The 18,305-nt window shown below is 41.0% G+C and overlaps 1 protein-coding gene across 3 annotated transcripts in view; it reads left to right on the top strand.

Annotated features, from left to right (window-relative positions):
- PANK4 (pantothenate kinase 4 (inactive)) overlaps positions 1-18,305 on the top strand; it is a 77,455-nt gene that overhangs the window by 54,958 nt on the left and 4,192 nt on the right. For 2 of the 3 annotated variants that reach the window (XM_040325921.1, XM_040325920.1), the window contains 7 exons: positions 837-949; positions 2,789-2,876; positions 5,159-5,310; positions 9,757-9,812; positions 11,215-11,264; positions 13,734-13,838; positions 15,439-15,539. In XM_040325921.1, the coding sequence (XP_040181855.1) occupies positions 837-949; positions 2,789-2,876; positions 5,159-5,310; positions 9,757-9,812; positions 11,215-11,264; positions 13,734-13,838; positions 15,439-15,539 (665 nt within the window). Of the gene's footprint in view, positions 1-836; positions 950-2,788; positions 2,877-5,158; positions 5,311-9,756; positions 9,813-11,214; positions 11,265-13,733; positions 13,839-15,438; positions 15,540-18,305 lie in introns of those variants that run through there. The other variant, XM_040325922.1, reaches the window with a different exon arrangement.

Below are 18,305 nucleotides of genomic sequence, written 5' to 3'. Positions count from 1 at the left end.
CTGTACTTTAAGCAAAACGTGGTCCAACAAAATACTGCTATAAGGGGGTGATCCTTTTTCCAACTCCGATTCTGTTTTTTTGTACTTCTTCTTTTTTTTCACTTAGTTTGTATAGGTTGCACTAGTAAATACAGCTAGATAAAACAAAGACTGTGTCGATGGATATTTAGAGTAATAATAATATTTTTTTGTGTATGGCCATCCTGACTTGACAGTCTTATTCTCAATAGATGTAGTTTGGTGCCATCAAGTGGGGATTTTGGTTCATAACTACTTTACTTTGAAAACTATAGTAGCACATTGTGTGAAACCTGGTGCATTGTAAAGTACAAGAGTCCTATAGTGACCAGCTATAATTCTGTACCTTGCATAAAAATAAAAAAAAGGATAAATCAAATAACATTTTAAATATATATATATATATATATATATATATATATATATATATATATATATATATATATATATATATATATATATATATATATATATATAAAAACATTCTTCAAAACCCTGTGTGCATGCTCTGAAACACATCACCGCACCCTTTCTGATGTCTCTTCTGGTGCGTTCCACCGTGGTCCTGGAAGAGCGACGGTCATCTTTACTGAAAGATCCAAGCTACCTCTACAGCTGCTGGTAGGCACATGGGGATAGAGCAACAGTGACGGGAGCCATTTTAACGCCTACTACTTTAGCGTTTTTAAACTGTGGGGGGGTGTGTATATAAAAAGTAGTTAGCTGAAGTGTTTTTTTATTCATTTTTTTTAACTGCATGACCAGTGAAAGGAAATCTGCAAATTAACCCTTTTCTTACACCTTCTTTTATTAATAAGGTTGCTAAACGTGCTGTTGCCAGTCAGCTGGATGCCAGGGATGCAGTGGAGAGGGCAGAAAAGTTCCAGCAGAAGTACTGGAACAAATTACAGACTCTCAGGCACCAGCCCTTGTGAGTATGTTGATGTTGGTGCCTCTAGACTAGAAGGTATAGATTGATTCTGTGTGTGTGTATACGATGACTAGAGATGTACTGGTAACTTTATAGAGCCAATGTAACATGTTTGAATTGGTTTTCTGATTGTTTTGACCCCACATTGCCACTAAATACACATCTGTTCTGTTTTGTAACTTTGTAGCCATTGATAATCATGAATGTAAAAGTATGTAGTGCATTAAAACAGGCATGAGTGCACAAAAGGGGAACTTCCACTTACCCCCCCCCCCCCCCCCCCCCCTCCGGTGCAGGTAGAGTTACCCTGTCCCACCCTCTGGGAGACTGGCCAGCGGTGAAGTACGCCAGCAGTTTGGCCTCCCTCCTCTTCTGCTGGGCCAGTGAGGGCGCAGAACGCTTTGCGCATGCACAGTAGGGACCTGGCCGTGAAGCCAAAAGGCTACACTTCCGGGTTCCCTTACCAGCAATGGCGGCAGCACCCGACCAGCGGATGTCAACATCTGCTGCAGCGCCGATATCCCTGGATTTCAGGACAGGCAAGTGTCCTAATGTTAAAAGTCAGCAGCTGTAATATGTGTAGCTGCTGACTTCATTTTTAAGGGGGAGGATAAGATTATAAGGATCTTCTTTATGTGCCATAAGTACTGTGTATATGTCCTTCCTGTGATACTTCTACTCATGGATGAGATTTATATAATCTGAAAAAGTTCTAGTCCTCTAGTCACTGTCATCCTCTACCCTGTGATTGATATTTTGCCAATAAGGATATTTGGACAAATGGCTTATGTCCTTATTTGCATGCTTAGTTCTAGCCAGTAGTTAAAGTTTTAAAGCTAAATGCCTGTATGAATGCCAGGCATTTGGCATTTCAGGAGGAGAGGATGGCCTTTCTACTATTTTCTTTTTCTTTCATGCCCCATGACATTGCGGGCAGATTATAATTTCTTTCTCTGAATAGTGCAATGTGATGGCATGGTCCCTACTAACATAAAGTTTGAAATATAATAATTGGACTAGTACAGAACACTGTATTTGGCAAAGAACATGCTTTCTTTCAATACTTTTAGGTAGATTCACAAAGAGTTAGGCCGGCTTATCAGTAGATAAGCCGACCTAACTCTGAATCTACGCCGGCATTTGTTTAAGTGTATTCTCTAACAGAGATACACTTAAACATATCTAAGATAGGACGGCTTGCGCCGTCCTATCTTAGATTGCAATGTTTTGGCTGACCGCTAGGTGGCGCTTCCATTGCGGCCGGCGTAGATTATGTAAATGAGCATTTACGACGATTCCCGAACGAACGCGAGCCCGCCGCAGTCGATTAACGTTGTTTCCGTAAGACCTTAGGCGGCCTAAAGTTATTCCACCTATGAGGTGGTATAACAATGTTAAAGTATGGCCGCCATTCCCGCCACGAGGTTCGAATTTTTTACGTCGTTTGCGTAAGTCGTCTGCGAATCGGGAGTTACGTCGTTTACGTCCGCGTCAAAATCAAAAGGGCCGTACGGCCTACTTAGCCGCAATGCGCACTGGGAAATGTAGTCGCCCGGCGCATGCGCAGTGTCAAACGCCAAAAATCGTGAGGTCAAGCCTCATTTCCATACAACACGCCCCCCTCCAAGTCATTTGAATTAGGCGCCCTTACGCTCGCTCGTTTTTAGGCTACACCGCCGTAGATTAGCAGGTAAGTAGATTGTGAATCACTACTAGCCTAACTAATTTACGGCGGTGTAGCCTAAAAAAGCTAGGCTAGGCCGCCCTAAATTTAGGCCAATGTGTGTGAATCTACCTATTTGTTCCTTCCTCATAGAACATTTATGAAATCTTTTCCAGTGCTTATGGATCGCTGACAGTCCGCAGTTTACTAGACACTCGGGAGCACTGTTTAAATGAATTCAATTTTCCAGACCCCTACTCAAAGGTGAGCCCCAGTTTCTGCATTATACAGTTCTCCTTGTCAGCCAGATTCTCTGTAAGTAGTGATATAGAGGTAAGTTGCACTCTTATGGATCACAATAGTATCTGGTTGTCTGGCTTATTATGGATATAACATACAGTACATAATCCAGTGTGAAGCTGCACTGAACCACGATCCTTCACTTTAATTTGCAGAAGGAAGTAAAATCTGCGTATAGCCCATTCACCTTGTCCTTTAATGGAAACCTTCATCTTTGTGGGTCTGGACATGCATGGAAGTTTTTTGCATTTTCATATCCACTCTAGTGTTGGAGTGCAGGCTGCTACATATGTAGTCTTGGCATCATTCCTGATTTGACTAGCTGTATTCCTATGAAAGGCTTTCTTGTATAGAGCTTTACCTATAGAGGGGGGTTGTACAGAACACCAAGAGGATACAGTCCTGCTCGGATGCAGTGTGAGAGTCCTGCTAAATCTGACTGCGAGAGATCATGGAAAAATTGTAAAAACTACAGCTGGGCAAATTGAAAAAACTGTTTTGTTGGTCACCATTTTACTGAATGGCATTATCGGGCTGCAGAATGTTTATGGCTTGTTCCTAAAGGAACTGGGAGATCGAGAAATATAGAAGAAAAAAAAAAACTGTAGTAGGGATAAAATGCTTGTAGTTTTTGGTGCATGCATAAAATCGGGGGCAGTTTTATTTTTGTATCTTAAGATTTATAATCAAATGGATTTGACTATAATGGTGCTTATGCACCTGTATAGAAACGCAACAAGCCAGTGATGCAGGTGTACAGATTAGTGCGTCATTCAAGTAGCAAATTAACATTTAGTGAATTGTAGCTACCAGATCTGTGTAACATCATGTATTATACTTCACACCTCGGTGTATAAAGAGTCACCTGTGTTCATTTTAAATATCATGTTGGCAACATTTCAGCATCCTGATGCCTGTGAATATGTAATGATGCAATTACCATTTATTCTCTTGCATGCCGCCAGTATTGTCAGTGTACCTGACAAGCTTCTGTGCCTTTTTTAGCAACATGGTAAAGCTGAGTTCATATAAAAAATGACACTTCTAATATAAATATTGCAAGGTTTAATTACAGTCATAAATTCTTATAAGTCTTGCATATGTAATTAACTGAATATTTTACTGTGATCTCTAAACACCTTAAGTTGTCGCTACCCTGTCAGGTATGTTAAAATTGCCACAAAGTATATCCAACAAAAAGTGTATACCTACCCTTCACATCTCCCACTCCACCAAATTGTTCATTCAAGAGGAATCGCCCACTGAAGGCTTCTGCAGAAACGCTACTAATGCTTCAGTGGGCGATGAGAAAAGTTTGGTCACGCAAAAAAAGTGCTTAACTGCATTGCCTGTTGCTAGTGGTGCAAGTGTCCATCTATGTACAGTATATAATAAATACATTATACAGCTGGTAATTATATAGTGTTAAAAATAACTCTTATTTTGAACAATCGATATCATCGAGTGTTTAGTGCTGTAATTAAAATAATCCAAAATGTCCCTATGCACCCGTAGGTAGCCTTCAAGTCCCATACTTTTTATTTTTTGCATTCAGATTAGGGATGGAGGTGCGCCCCCCTTTTGTGCACCTCATTTAAAGTCCCAGTATATGTAGATATATATTCCCCTATTCCTTATATAGTGGTGTGTAAATTTGGTACTCACTGCTCCCCTCTAGATAATATTTCTCAGTAATTGGTGATTACACATCACATTTGCCTCACTTCTTCTAAAGAGAACTTATCAAGGTAATAATATAGAACTTGCTGTTGTGCATGCCTCACAACAGCCATCTATAAAGCAAGGATAACAATAATGTTCTGGAACATGAACTTTGAAAACAAGTTATTCATCGCAAGTCCTGCTCTGGATATTTGTTCCAGGACTCTGTATTGAAGACCGAACATAACAGGACCTAGGCAGCCTATCCTATGACTTTAAATGTTCTTTTCATTGTGTCGACATCTCTTCCAATTCTCTTGATGTACAATACATGATGTCTGGTAAATCAGTGAATGTAATTCTACTCTAAAGCATTCTATATGTGCCATTTTAGTGTACTTTACTTAGCACCCCTGTGTAACTGTTGTTCATATCAGCATGCTGGTAACAGTGACTTGTTGGTCCAATAGAGGCCATCAGCGTAAGAGGAGAATGTCCGGAGGGGGTCTTGGAACGAGCGATCCAAGCCTGGGTAAGATCTTCTTCCTTTTTGTAAAATCCAGTCTCTCATGTTTTTCTTCCAGGTAAAGCAGAAAGAGAATGACATAGCGTTAAAATGTTATCAGAAAGTTATCAGATCTTTGGATTCATTGGGCTGGGAGGACAAACAGTTTGCTCTGGTGAAAGGACTGTTAGCAGGCAATGTCTTTGACTGGGGAGCAAAAGCAGTCTCTGAGTAGGTGTTCCATGTCTTACAACCACCATGTTTTATGTAGCTAATCTCCGCTTTCTAGTCTTGCAGTGCAGTGTTACCCTGAAATATGTAGGAGCCTTCACATGTCGGGATGCTTGCTGCTGTTTTAGTTATTGAACCCTCTTTTTTCCTTTCCCTTAGCATTGATCTTAAAATGTACCCGTTCTCTAGTAGTAAGCATAAATATGTAAAGGAGGGTGGGGGATGTAGGCAGTGTTCTTGGTTTTCCAGTAATGAAGGTTTTGGCTTATTATGTAAATAACATATTAACATGACCCTTTACAGACTACCTTTTTAAGAGAAGTGTTGCCTGGCTTCCAAGCTGATTCTCATGCTTCAGTACCAACTCGACAGAATGCATAGCTAGTTTGCAGATGACTTTGGTCTCCAACTTTCTCAATCTTAATACTTGTTCCAGGTCAGTCATTAGAGGGGTTTTAAGCCAATAAATCTGCATCATAAACAGGCAATTAGGAGGTCAATAATGGGAGGCCTTTTATGTTTTTTCTTAGGAAAGGTTTACCAGCTATGATGTTTTTTCTAGAGGTTTCTCTCTGTGCTCAAGTGCCATAGATCTGGTAATCTAATGTGCAGATAGTGACCCCGGGAACTGTTAGAGCTTAGCCGTTTCCTGCCTTACTCGTTGTGGGCTCATAGGTATGTTGGGCAGCCTCATGGGTTAGTAAAGAGGTATAGTTTTACCTTTTTAGTTCAGGAATTCACTATTTGTGTAGAACAGTGGTCTCCAAACTGCAGCCCGGGGGCCCGATGCTGCCCTTTGCTTGCTTTTATCCGACACCTGGGGCCACTATCCCTTTCACTGGAGACACTATCCTGCCAACTGACACCAACAATGGGGTGTGCCATTTCTTCCACTGAGACACCAACAATGGGGCGCTATTCCCCTAATACCAAATGTGGTGATGTTTACTCCTACTGATGCCAGGAAAATTTCCACTCCTGCTGGAAATCGGTCCCCTCTAAAGTCTAAGACCATAAACTAGCTCTTTGTTTAGAAAGTTTGGAGACCCCTGGTTTAGAATATCTGCAGGCTTTAGGGCTGCTGAAAGTCTGCAACATGTGTGTACCTCAAGATGCATTCTTGCCACCAATCGGGTGCTTTTTAAGTGATCAGTCACTTTAAGTTTACCTTAATTTCTACTGTTGGTCTCCTTCTGTTTGTACCATGGCCACACTGGGAAAGTTTAGGTGTGACCTGTACCCTTACCAATACTCAGAAATGAAAAAGATAACGATTTTCTATCTGGTTATAGCAGTGGCCTCTGTAATTTGCAGTTCAGTTTTGGCAACCATCGGCCAACCCTCTAAAACACCCACTCTTTAATGCATAGATGGGGGGCAGGGGGGCTGGTGAATGGATATTGCGGATATGTGAAGCTTGGCTGGACATAATCCCCACAAAATGTTCATAAACCTTCATAGCTGGAAAAACAAAGACCTTCTCGTTCTACCTATTTATATATTGCTGCATGTATTCTATGTGGGTGTTTGTTAAATCTCATATTGCATGATAAAGTACAAAATATTCTGTGTGAATTTCTTTATTTACCTTATGTAAAAGTTACATAAATAAGTCACAAGTACGAGATTGGTGACATGACCTATATATTAAGCAGGTACAATGATCGGCCTTAACTTTATGACCACCCACCTAGTATTGGGTAGTTCCTCCTTTTGCTATCAAAACAACCCTGATGCCACTTGACCTCTTGAAGGTATGCTGTGGTATCTGGCATCAAGCCATCAGGAGCAAATCCTTTTAAGTCCTGTAAGTTGCGAGGTGGGGCCTCCATAGATTGGACTTGTTTTTCCAGCACATCCCACAGATCCCCAAATAGATTAAGATCCAGAGATTTTTGGAGGCCAAGTCAACAACTCAAACTCTTTTTGTTGAATTCCTCAATCCATTCTTTAAGCATTTTTGCAGTTTGGCAGGGTGCATTATCCTGCTAAAAGGGGGCCACTGCCATCAGGGAATACTGTTTCCATGAAGCGGTGTATTTGGTCAGCAACGATGTTTAGATAGGTGGTACATGTCAAACATTCACATGAATGGCAGGACCCATGGTTTTGCAGCAGAGCATTGCCCAAGGCATTACACTGCCTCTGTCAGCTTGCTTTCTTCCCATACCGAATCTTGGTACCATCTCTTTAAGTAAAGTGACACCATGTTTACTTGCAGTCTAATAAAAAAAATGTTTTACATGCCATTGTAACGAGATAATCAATGTTATTGACTAAACCTGTCAGTAGTCCTAATGTTGTTATGGATTATTGGTGTGAGCTACCAGTAAAAGTGGAGGTGAAGCATCAACCAATCCTTCATTGGACTGAAGTCTGTGAGGACTTTCCTCAAGCACTGATATTGTGCAAGGTTTCTACCTGATGATTTCTACAACTTCTCAGCAGTCCACGGTGGGAAATGCTCAGATCCCGACAAGATTGCGGTATTTCTGAGAGAAATCCTTGCAGGTATAAATGTCTGGATCTAAAAAGCTGTAACACCTTTTTAAGCTGGATTTACACTGTTCCCATGTGCGTGCAAGCAGGTGTGGTAATGTACACGTGTAGGTGTGTTTTGGCCCATAGTTTCCCTTTCTTTACCACTAATCTGCAGCACATAGACGTGGAGCTGTCACATAAGAAATAATGGGATGTCTACTTGACAATACAGTGGACAATTGTGATGAGGCCCAGTCAAAACTATGGTGTTTTGTTGTTTTTGCAAAATATAGGTAAGGGTTGGACCCTTTTGGGTTTTTTATTCCTGTTCCACTGCTCTCCAAAGGGGACAGACTTTAACAAAAAAAAAAGTTAAAGTTTTGAACCTCATTGCTGTCTGTGGCTTCCTGTCATCGTAACCATTTATATTTCTGTGGCCATTCTCCTAAGAGCAGATGAATCCATCGCCTTTACATCCTGGAGCTCAGGGTATGCCTCCAAGAACATGTGACAGTGCACATCATCTCTGGAGAAAAAAATGCCTTTCCCCTGAGATCTTGTAGTTTACATACAAGATTTCCCAGAAAAGCACTAGTGATGTAGCCTTCCCAGGATGCAACTGTTAGGCTGGGCTACCTCACCAGTGTCTCGCTCAGTCAGTAGCTAGAAATCATTTGTAAGGATAGACAAAATAAAACAAAACAACGTCTGCGCTAAACATATGGGGCCAGATTCACAGAGATCGGCGTATCTCTGTGCGGGCGTAGCGCATCTCATATGCGCTACGCCGACGTAACATAGAGAGGCAAGTATAGTATTCACAAAGCACTTGCTCCCTAAGTTACGGCGGCGTAACGTAAATGGGCCGGCGTATACCCGCGTAATTCAAAGTAGGCTGGTAGTGGGTGTGTTGTATTATAATGAATCGTGACCCCATGTAAATGAAGCGCTGTACGAACTGCGCATGCTCAGAATCACGTCGAATTTACGCCCTAAGATACGACGGCTCAATGGCAACGACGTGAACGTAACTTACGCCCAGCCCCATTCACGTACCACTTATGTAAACAACGTAAAAATATATGCTTGTTCAGACGTCCATACTTTGCATTACTTGCGCCTCATATAGCAGGGGTAACTTTACGCCGGACGGAAGCCTTACGTAAACGGTGTAGCGGGCGCAAGTACGTTCGTAAATCGGCGTATCTAGGTCATTTGCATATTCGACGCGTAAATCTACGGAAGTGCCCCTTGCGGCCAGTGTAAATATGCACCCAAGATACGACGGCGTAGGTGACTTGCGTCGGTCGTATCTTGGCAAAATTCAGGTGTATCTTGTTCCCTGAATAGGGCGCATAGATACGACGGCGCATCACAGAACTTACGCCGCGTATCAATAGATACGTCGGCGTAAGTCGTCTGTGAATCTGGCCTATGGAGTCCAAACTAGGAACACACTGACCAAAGGAATTCATCAATGGAAAGTGTTAATGTGAAAGTCTATCCAACACATCACTCCTTGCAGCTCAGTGATCAACGGGAGACGAATAGCTGTGAAAACATAAGGGAATACATGCACACAGGCTCATGGTGCAAATAACGTCTGTTTATTGTAATAGAAAAGATAAAATCCATATACTCACAAGTGTAGGTAAATCATAGGCGTCAAACCGTTCATCAAATGAAGAACCCTGAACAAGTTTACATCTGAGCGACGGGGTAGATGAGTATTTAGGCAATTGTAGTTTTAAAAACTAAATCCATCAAAATATTCCATACCTTCTCAGACTGGCATATCAAATTAGTTGTAGTTCTGTGTCTTCCTTCTTAATGCAGGTGTCTTCGTACAGAAGGTAGTGAAGTACATATCCGTTTTAAGTTTTTATTACTGAATTGCTGTATAATATGTTATTTAAAGGCGGCTGGAAATTGTAACATGATGCTCTTTTTTCATGTTTAATTCAGTGTCTTGGAGTCTGAACCCGAGTTTGGATTTGAAGAAGCAAAGACAAAATTACAAGGTTGGCTTGATGAAAATGCAGATATTTGTGTGTGTGTGTGTGTGTGTGTGTGTGTGTGTGTGTGTGTGTGTGTGTGTGTGTGTGTGTGTGTGTTTTTTTTTTTTTTTAATTCAGGGATTTTAGGCAAATCTTTTTGAAAAAAAGGCAAGGATCGGCTGTCTGATCATGCAGCGTCAGTGCAGAACTTTACTGCACATCCCTTCTGTGCTTTCTGAGCACCTTCCATGTACTTCTTATGTCTGTCTTCATCCCCCAATAGAATACCTGGGGCCCACGTGACCTATCAGCAGTTCTGGGTACTATTATTTGGGTGTTTTGGCAACACAGCCAGAAATGAAGGGGTGCTATGCTTGTTTACATCTGTATGATTTTTGTTGGCTGCTTAGTACACCCCCCCCCCCCCCCCCCCCAACACATAAAGGTTCCCTTAAGAATACTGATTATAGGTATTATTTCCTTGTAAAATATTTGATTTATTCGGTTATTAAAGTTTATGTAACGGTGAACTTTTTGGTCTGATAAATGTACCATTTGAAAACATTTTGTGTTATCTGTCCAGCTAGTGAACAAAAATACCCTTTTAAACTTGGCAGAGATCTAATGAGCTGACAACTTCCTGTCTGTAGTGCTTCTGCACTACTGTTAGAATTGTTTTCAGATTTCTGTAAACTACGTGACACCTTCCCACTTGTTACGAGTTGATGAAGAGAAGTTCTATAGTCCTTATGCACTTCCTATGCCAGGGTGACATCACTGTTTCTCCATAAATGCACTGACGTGAGTATTTTCACCGTAGGACAGAAATGTGTTATTGGTAGGATCATCAGGTGAAAATTAAAGAGTGGGAAAGAAAACCCCTGAAAAAAACTATTGTATGAGCCGAGGCCCTAATTTTACCACAAAAAACTGGGAAAACATATTGACACGAGTATAAGCCTAGGGTGAGCAGCAGCTACTGTAAGCAGAAAAGAGGGTCAACATTGGGTGCCCATTCTCACTGTGCCCATTGCAGGCTCGATGTACCTGTATTGTTGACAGGCTGTGGGCCTCCATTTTTCAAATGTTGCGGCTTCCTCCTTGTCCTGTTTCATTCCGTGATAGGCGTTTGACACTGTGTTTATTGCATTATTATTTTTGAGTTCAAATTCACTTTTTATTTGCCATATTGGATCATGTATTATGGCGAAACACTGTTAACCCTGCCAACCAATTAGACTGAAATCTTTTCTGGTTGGGCGTTAGGAGTTGTTGCACTTTACTAATCGTATAGATTATTGCACTTTGTTCATTATTTTGTGCCTTTTTATATAAACCTTAATGTAATACTAAATTCCTCTTAATAAATGCAGTGGATTATTCCAGGTTGTGTTTCATGATTTCCATTTTCTATTATTTCCAACAGCAAGACCATGGCTTGTGGACTCCTACTGTGAATGGATCAAAAGATTAAAGGTAAAGTTATTTGACATTTACAGCTTGACAAAATGACACTGTTCCGATTTAAAAAAAAATTGTAAAACACTTGTACAGTCTTCTCTTTGATGTCCTTGTACAGTCTTCTCTTTGATGTCTGGTCAATGTTTGGGTGTTGAACTTAAGGACATAGGTTCTGAAAGGAACGGTTCATCTGGATGGGTGCAAGCTTGGTAAAACCATGGCAACAGTAATGTTGCTTTGGATCCTGCATGAGGGCTCACCTTGGCACTTAATGCAATGCATTGTTGTCAGCCTAGGGTGCTATACAGGTCCAGGGCCGCAGTCAATTTGCTATAGCACCCAGACCCTGAAGACCCTTTCAGGGCTAGGCGGCCCACCGTAACCATTCTTGCATACATTCTAGTCTTGTGGGTAGGTAAGACAAGGTCAGGAGGGGCAGCCCCCTTGTCAAAACGGAACAGCTCAGCAGGGAGATTGCTGTACGGTTACATCATAGTTAGTACAGCGAGCTGCTAATTTTTTTTTTTTTTTTTCATTCAGTTTGCTGGTTTGAACTACTCGTTTGTACCAGGTTTATAATCATGGTCACCTCCAACAGTGGAGTGCTTTTTACAGCAGTTGTGCCTTGTTCCACCTGGGCTTTACCACAATTAGTATTCTCAACCTAGCAAAAGATAAAAAAATAAAAATAAATATTCCTCATCTGATGGCTGTCTAGTGTTGGGTAACCTACATTGGTTTTAAAGACCTCGCAAGTGCACTCCATATTGGAGCCCGTCTTGTACTGGCCTCACCTACTGAGGACAATTTTATTCAGAAAAGGAAAGACCTGTGGTTGACCCTGCCATTCTTGCTTTAACAAGACCTTAAAGTAGAACTAAAGGCAACACCTTCTCTTTTTTTTTTTTTTTTTTTAATCATGTAAGGGAGGGTTATAAGTCAGCTTTTTTTTTTAAATTTGCCCTGTATCTCATTTTCCTTCACTTCCTGTCACAGAACAAGAAGTGAGAGAATCCTGGGGTGTCACCTGAACTAGTGTCCCCACTGGAAGATATCCCATCTTTTCCTGTTCTGGGAACCGCCCAATATTTGGGATTTTCTTTTGATTTTTCACTTTTGATGTTACCAGTAAACAGGACAAATAGGCAGGATTGATCCTTCTAACGGAGGGTACAGACAGATTAGAACACCTTTTAGGTTTTTATTGCTATCTCCACACAATTTTGCCTTTCGTTATTTTTTCCTGTGGAAGATTATCCTGTTTTCAAAGACCTGGTGGAATTGACTTAAAAAAGAAAAAAAATGGTGCAAATCAAGATAATGAAACCTAGGATAGTGCCAAACACAAGTATCACAAAAGTAGTAAAATGTCCATCAAGGGTTGAGCAAAAATTGGCCCTATATCAATATATAGACTTAAAGTAACTATTAAAGTATAGGTAAAATGCAGCACCTAAGACCCCTTACACACAGCAGGCTCCATTGGAGTTCACCTGCTCGGCGGTGCAGGCAGATGACTGGTCTGTGTCTGTTCCACTTATGCAGAACAGACACAGCCCGCTCTCTATGGGTGGTCAGATGTAAATGGACCACTTGTCCATTTACACGCGACTGCCATTCACTTCGATCAACCAGATGGATAAAGAACATGACACCCCATAGAGATGGATGTGTCTGATTGGGTTTGCTGAAAAACTGACAGGTGGACCCGATTGGTCTGCCCGCGTGAAAGGGGCCTAAAAGTGAAATAATGAGTGAGATAATAAAATGATCCAAGCCCCTGAAATGTCCCATTGAACGAAACGTGTAGGACAGAATTGGTGCCTGTTGACATCACAGGCCGCTTCCAAGATGGGGAGCGGTGTTTCTGTAAATGTATTGCTGGCTTTTGAATGGTTTTTATTGATTGCGCTTTAATAAAAAGCTTTTACATACATACATACTACAGTAGAAGTTTCTTTCCCTGTACTGTTTGTTGTGGCATGACACACTTTATATTGGTGGTGCTTGGTCTTCTTTGGAAGCAGACTGGTGGGAAATGAGCTGTGTACAGAGTGAGAGATTCTTTCAGCTTGGGACGATTTACAACACATGCCTCTGATTGGGGCTATACATTTCGGTAACTGCTATACTTGCCTCTGGCATATGGGTGTTGTATTCCTGTCTCCTACAGATTTGGGTTCTAGAAGTTAGTGCACCCTTCACTCAAATTGCTTCATCAGTGAATAAATTCATATTACTGTGATTGACAATCTCTTTGAATTTTTTGATGGGCGCTTTTTTCTTACTTTCGTGATACTTGTGTTTTAGCAAAATTTTAGGTGTGTTCATAATTTATTTTATCATGATTATGGGTTGCACATATTTATAAAAAAAAAAATATTATTTGCACTATCCATTATTTTATAATTTTTTTTTTTCTTTTAGGCACTCTTTATCTGTAAGTAATAACATAATCTTTTAGCAGTAGTTTTCTCTTTTTAGGGTCCTCCGCATAATTGTGCCTTAATTTTTGTGGACAACAGTGGCATAGACATCATTCTAGGAGTGTTTCCCTTCGTACGGGAGCTGATCTCCAGAGGTACTGAGGTACAGTAATACTAACATCTTTCCACTGTCTGAATGCTTGCATCACATTACCTGTGTTTAAATTGATTCTAAAGGAATAATAGTAAAATAAAAAAAAAAAACATGTACTTCCCTGCTCTGTGGTTTTGTATGGAGTAGCCCTGATTTATCTTCATGCAGAGAATTTATTTAGGTGAAGAAAAAAAAAACACCTAACTTTTTTTAGAACCATGGAATTGGGGAAAAAAAAATCCTGAAATGCTGCACTCTGTTAAACGTCGTCTTTATTGGATAAAATCTGATCAAAACATAATCCAAAATGGTGCAGTCAAGATGAAAAAGTATACAACAAGACCTAGGTCATATGTCTTTTTGTTTTGCTAATTATATCAGATTACTTTTTATAACGGACCACAGAACTTTGACTTTTTTATGACATGGTGTTTCGTTAGTATCATAACCATCTTTAACAATGTGTTATTTTAATACAACATTATAGTTTTAATTATTTGTGTTTTATGTATTCCTTACGTATTTTTGGATTTCTCTGTTTTCCTTGGTGCTTTATGCACATATTTTATGACATTGCCTGCGGGCTAATGTAAAACTATTGTTTGTTATATGGGACAGTAATTCTTTATACTTACGTTTGGAGATATTTATATGCGGCCCATATTTTATGTATGTACATTATATGCAGATTTTGGGACACTTCGCATGTTTATACACATTCATTTATACACACTATAACGTCTACACTCAATTATTGCACTATTGTTGATTTATTTTTAATTTAATTTTTTCTGTATTTTTTTTTCCATCCTGGTTTATGGTATTTTTCACACATTGACTCAGGCCACTTTCTGGGACATGTCGCCACATTTAGTGTTATAATCAGATTTTTTTTTGACATTTGTTTCTCTGGTTTTTGAATTTATAGATTCCGCACTTTTATGTTTGCACTTGTCCCACATACTGGTGTTCTCCATGTGTAAAACATCAAGGTTTAATTGTATGTGTTCAATGGGTTTATATACACCTTTGATCTGATTGGTGGAGGACTCTGTTTTAAACACAAATTTTGTCATTGTTCACTCAGTTATGAGTAAGCATCTTATGATGTGAAACATGTTAGCCATTTTTTGTCCTGTTGTCCACTTTTTCATCTTGACTGCACCATTTTGAAATCTGTTTTGATCTGATTTTATCCAATGAAGACGTCGTTTAACACAGTGCAGCGGTCCAGGATTTTTTCCAATTCCATGCACCTGTGCAGAGCCAGCACCTGTCGGTTTCAGTAGGGCGGAAGCAATTTGAGGGGTACGCGGTATCATTCCTTTCCCGCCTTTTTTTTTTTTTTTCCTAAAGTGGTTCTAAAAAGTGAAACTACCTATGTTGTACAGTAGAACTGCTATAAGCATGTTCCTCTTGCTAATGGAATCACTCTGTAACTGCCACATACACTATACTTACCACTTTAATTTTTTCCATCACCTTCCATGAAGAATTTACATTCTAACAAGCTTTGATGTAAAGGAGAACAAAAATTTTTAAATTTAGGCTTTTTAGTCATTGTATTACTTATTGTCAGGGTGTGACTGTAAATTGTTACCTTTTACAGGTCATCCTGGCATGTAATTCAGGACCTGCTCTCAACGATGTGACGTATAACGAGTCGCTAATTGTAGTTGAACGTATAGCTGAGATGGATTCAATCATACAGTAAGTATAGAAAACCTAGTTTTACTAGATCTGTCAGAGCTGTAGATGGGCGGGTATAGTGTCCACTGTTAATGCTTTGTAATAGATTCTTTATTTTATATGTGCCTCTGCTGTTTACAGCCTGAAATGTTGTTTTCTGCCTATCCTACCTCTCGTTGTGTGGCTTTTCGGTTGGTCCGCCCGTGCTTTACAGGTCACAGTTTCAACCATTTGTTCTGTTTTCTGGCACCTGTATACTGCATGTCCATCAGAACTAGTGGCTCCTGCATCTTAAGCTGGGTGTAAATGACAAGTAGGGCTTCACTTACAATGGATGGTTGGTGCACATTCTTGTGTAGAAAATCTGGAGCTGCATGCCACTGTGTGTAGAGTGAGGTATGATGGTTGTGTGTAATAGTGAAGAGCAGGGTCTAGGGCAGTGGTTCTCAACCTGGGGGTCAAATGATGATTTTCCAGGGGTCACCGAATCCTGGGCTGTTCCTGAAGCCTGCATCACTCTCCCACTGCATTTTTGCAGCCACCCAGCAGGGCCATCTCTGGAGCATGTGGCCACCCATCTGGGCTGTTCCTGGAGCCCGCAGCCGCCCAATCAGCCTCTTCGCAGGCGCCCATTCAGTTAACAGCATGGCTGGGGGGGCAAAGATTAGAGGTCAGCTGACTGGTGAGGAATGTGAAGTGGGAGAGGCTGGAGGAGACCCTATCTCCTGATTTCAGCACAGGTGTCACTGCTACGAGACACCACAGAGCTGGAGACACAGTGAAGCCGGAGACAGTGAGTGACACTACCTGTGATTATAATTGCTATTAAAAGGACTCAGGGAGCGCTAAATTTCTGTGGGTTAGGGGCATAAATTACTTGTCTTGCCTTGGGTGCTGACAACCCACGCTACGAAAATAATTTTACTGTTAGGGGTCCCCACAACTTGGGAAATTTTCTCAAGGGGTCACGGCCCTAGAAGGTTGAGAACCACTGGTCTAGGGCATTGATGGCGAACCCTGGCACCCCAGATGTTTTGAAACCACATTTCCAATGATGCTCCGCTGAAGAATGCATGAGCATCATGGGAAATGTAGTGCCAAGGTTTGCCATCCCTGGTCTAAGGAGATGGGAGAACAGTTACTGCCAAGTCCACCTATCCTGCCAGCATTCCAATCCCTGCAGGTACAGATGTCTATGGCTTGTTTTTAAAGCTATTCACTGCTTTAAAAATATTTAAATACTTAACTGTTCATAGTTTGGACACAGGTGCACCAATTTCTCAGCAGCTTAGCTTGCCTCAATGTCCCTCACAGCAGTGACTTGACCACCTTCCATTTTCTTAAAGCGGATCTCACCTTTTTTAATGTTCCTTTAAATTGTTTGGGCCAAGCTGGCCCAAACAAATGTTTTACTTCTCTAACAGGTATGTTTGGGCACGCAAGTATTAACTGTATGTAGCCTCCACTATACAGCACAGTGTTCAGGCAGTGGGACTGGGACTTCTAGCTCGCTTCCGAGCAAAATGGTCAGGCTAAGTGCTACTAAGCCATTCATTGGAATCTTTGTATTTTTTTTTTTTTTTTTTTTAATGAATACAAAGTTTCCTCTGGCTGAGGTGGAGATTGTGATGTAATCTGCTCACCCCTCCACCTCGGCCCCCTGGAGGAAGCTTTGTATTTATTTATTACAGGTACATTGTATAGGGCCATCAATTTACACAGCACTATTACACCTGCATTGTACATACACATCAGTCCCTAAGGAGCTTTCAATCAAAGGTCTCTAACTCGCATTCATATACATACTAGGGCCAGTTAAGCCAAGGAGCCAATTAACCTCTTGCCAACCACTGCACTACTATATACGCCGGCAGAATGGCTCTGCTGCGCATATGGACAAACCCTTACGTCCCCTTTAAGACCTGGCATTGCAGGCGCGCCCGCCGCAAGCTCTGTGAATGTGACCGCGGACTCTTTGTCCGCCAGGTGTCCACGATCATGTCACAGAGCGGCAGAACGGGGGGATGCCTGTGTAATCAAGGCATCTCCCTGTTCTGCCTAGTGACAGGACACTGATTGTCTGCTCCCTGTCATCGGGAGCAGCGATCAGTGTCGTCACATGTAGCCCACCCCCCCCCCCACAATTAGAATCACTCCCTAGGACACGCTTAACTCCTTCCTCGCCCCCTACTGGTTAACCCCTTCACTGTTAGTGTTATTTACACAGTAATCAGTGCATTTTTATAGCACTGATCGCTGTATAAATGACAATGGTCCCAAAATAGCGTCAGAAGTGTCCGCCATAATGTCGCAGTCACGAATTTTTTTTATAAAATTGCCATTAAACTATCCCCTATTTTGTTGGACGCTATAACTTTTGCGCAAACCAATCAATATACGCTTATTGCGATTTTTTTTTTTTTTTTATATGTAGACGAATACATATGGGCCTAAACGGAATAGAGAAAAATGTATTTTTATATCTTTTTTGGGGGATATTATAGTAAACAAATATATTGCTTTTTTTGTTGTTCAAAATTTCCGCTCTTTTTTGTTTATAGTGCAAAAAATAAAAACCGCAGAGATGATCAAATACCACCAAAAGAAAGCTCCTATTTGTGGGGAAAAAGGGCGTCAATTTTGTTTGGGAGCCACATTGTATGACCGCGCAATTGTCAGTTAAAGCGACGCAGTGCCGAATCGCAAAAAATGGCACTGTCATTGGGCAGCCAAATCCTCCAGGGCTGAAGTGGTTAACATATCAGCATGTCTTTAGAGTATGGGAGA

This window comes from Rana temporaria, chromosome 10 (genome assembly GCF_905171775.1).
Source record: "Rana temporaria chromosome 10, aRanTem1.1, whole genome shotgun sequence".
NCBI classification, from domain to species: domain Eukaryota; kingdom Metazoa; phylum Chordata; class Amphibia; order Anura; family Ranidae; genus Rana; species Rana temporaria.
This window is presented reverse-complemented; position numbering and strand designations above follow the sequence as displayed.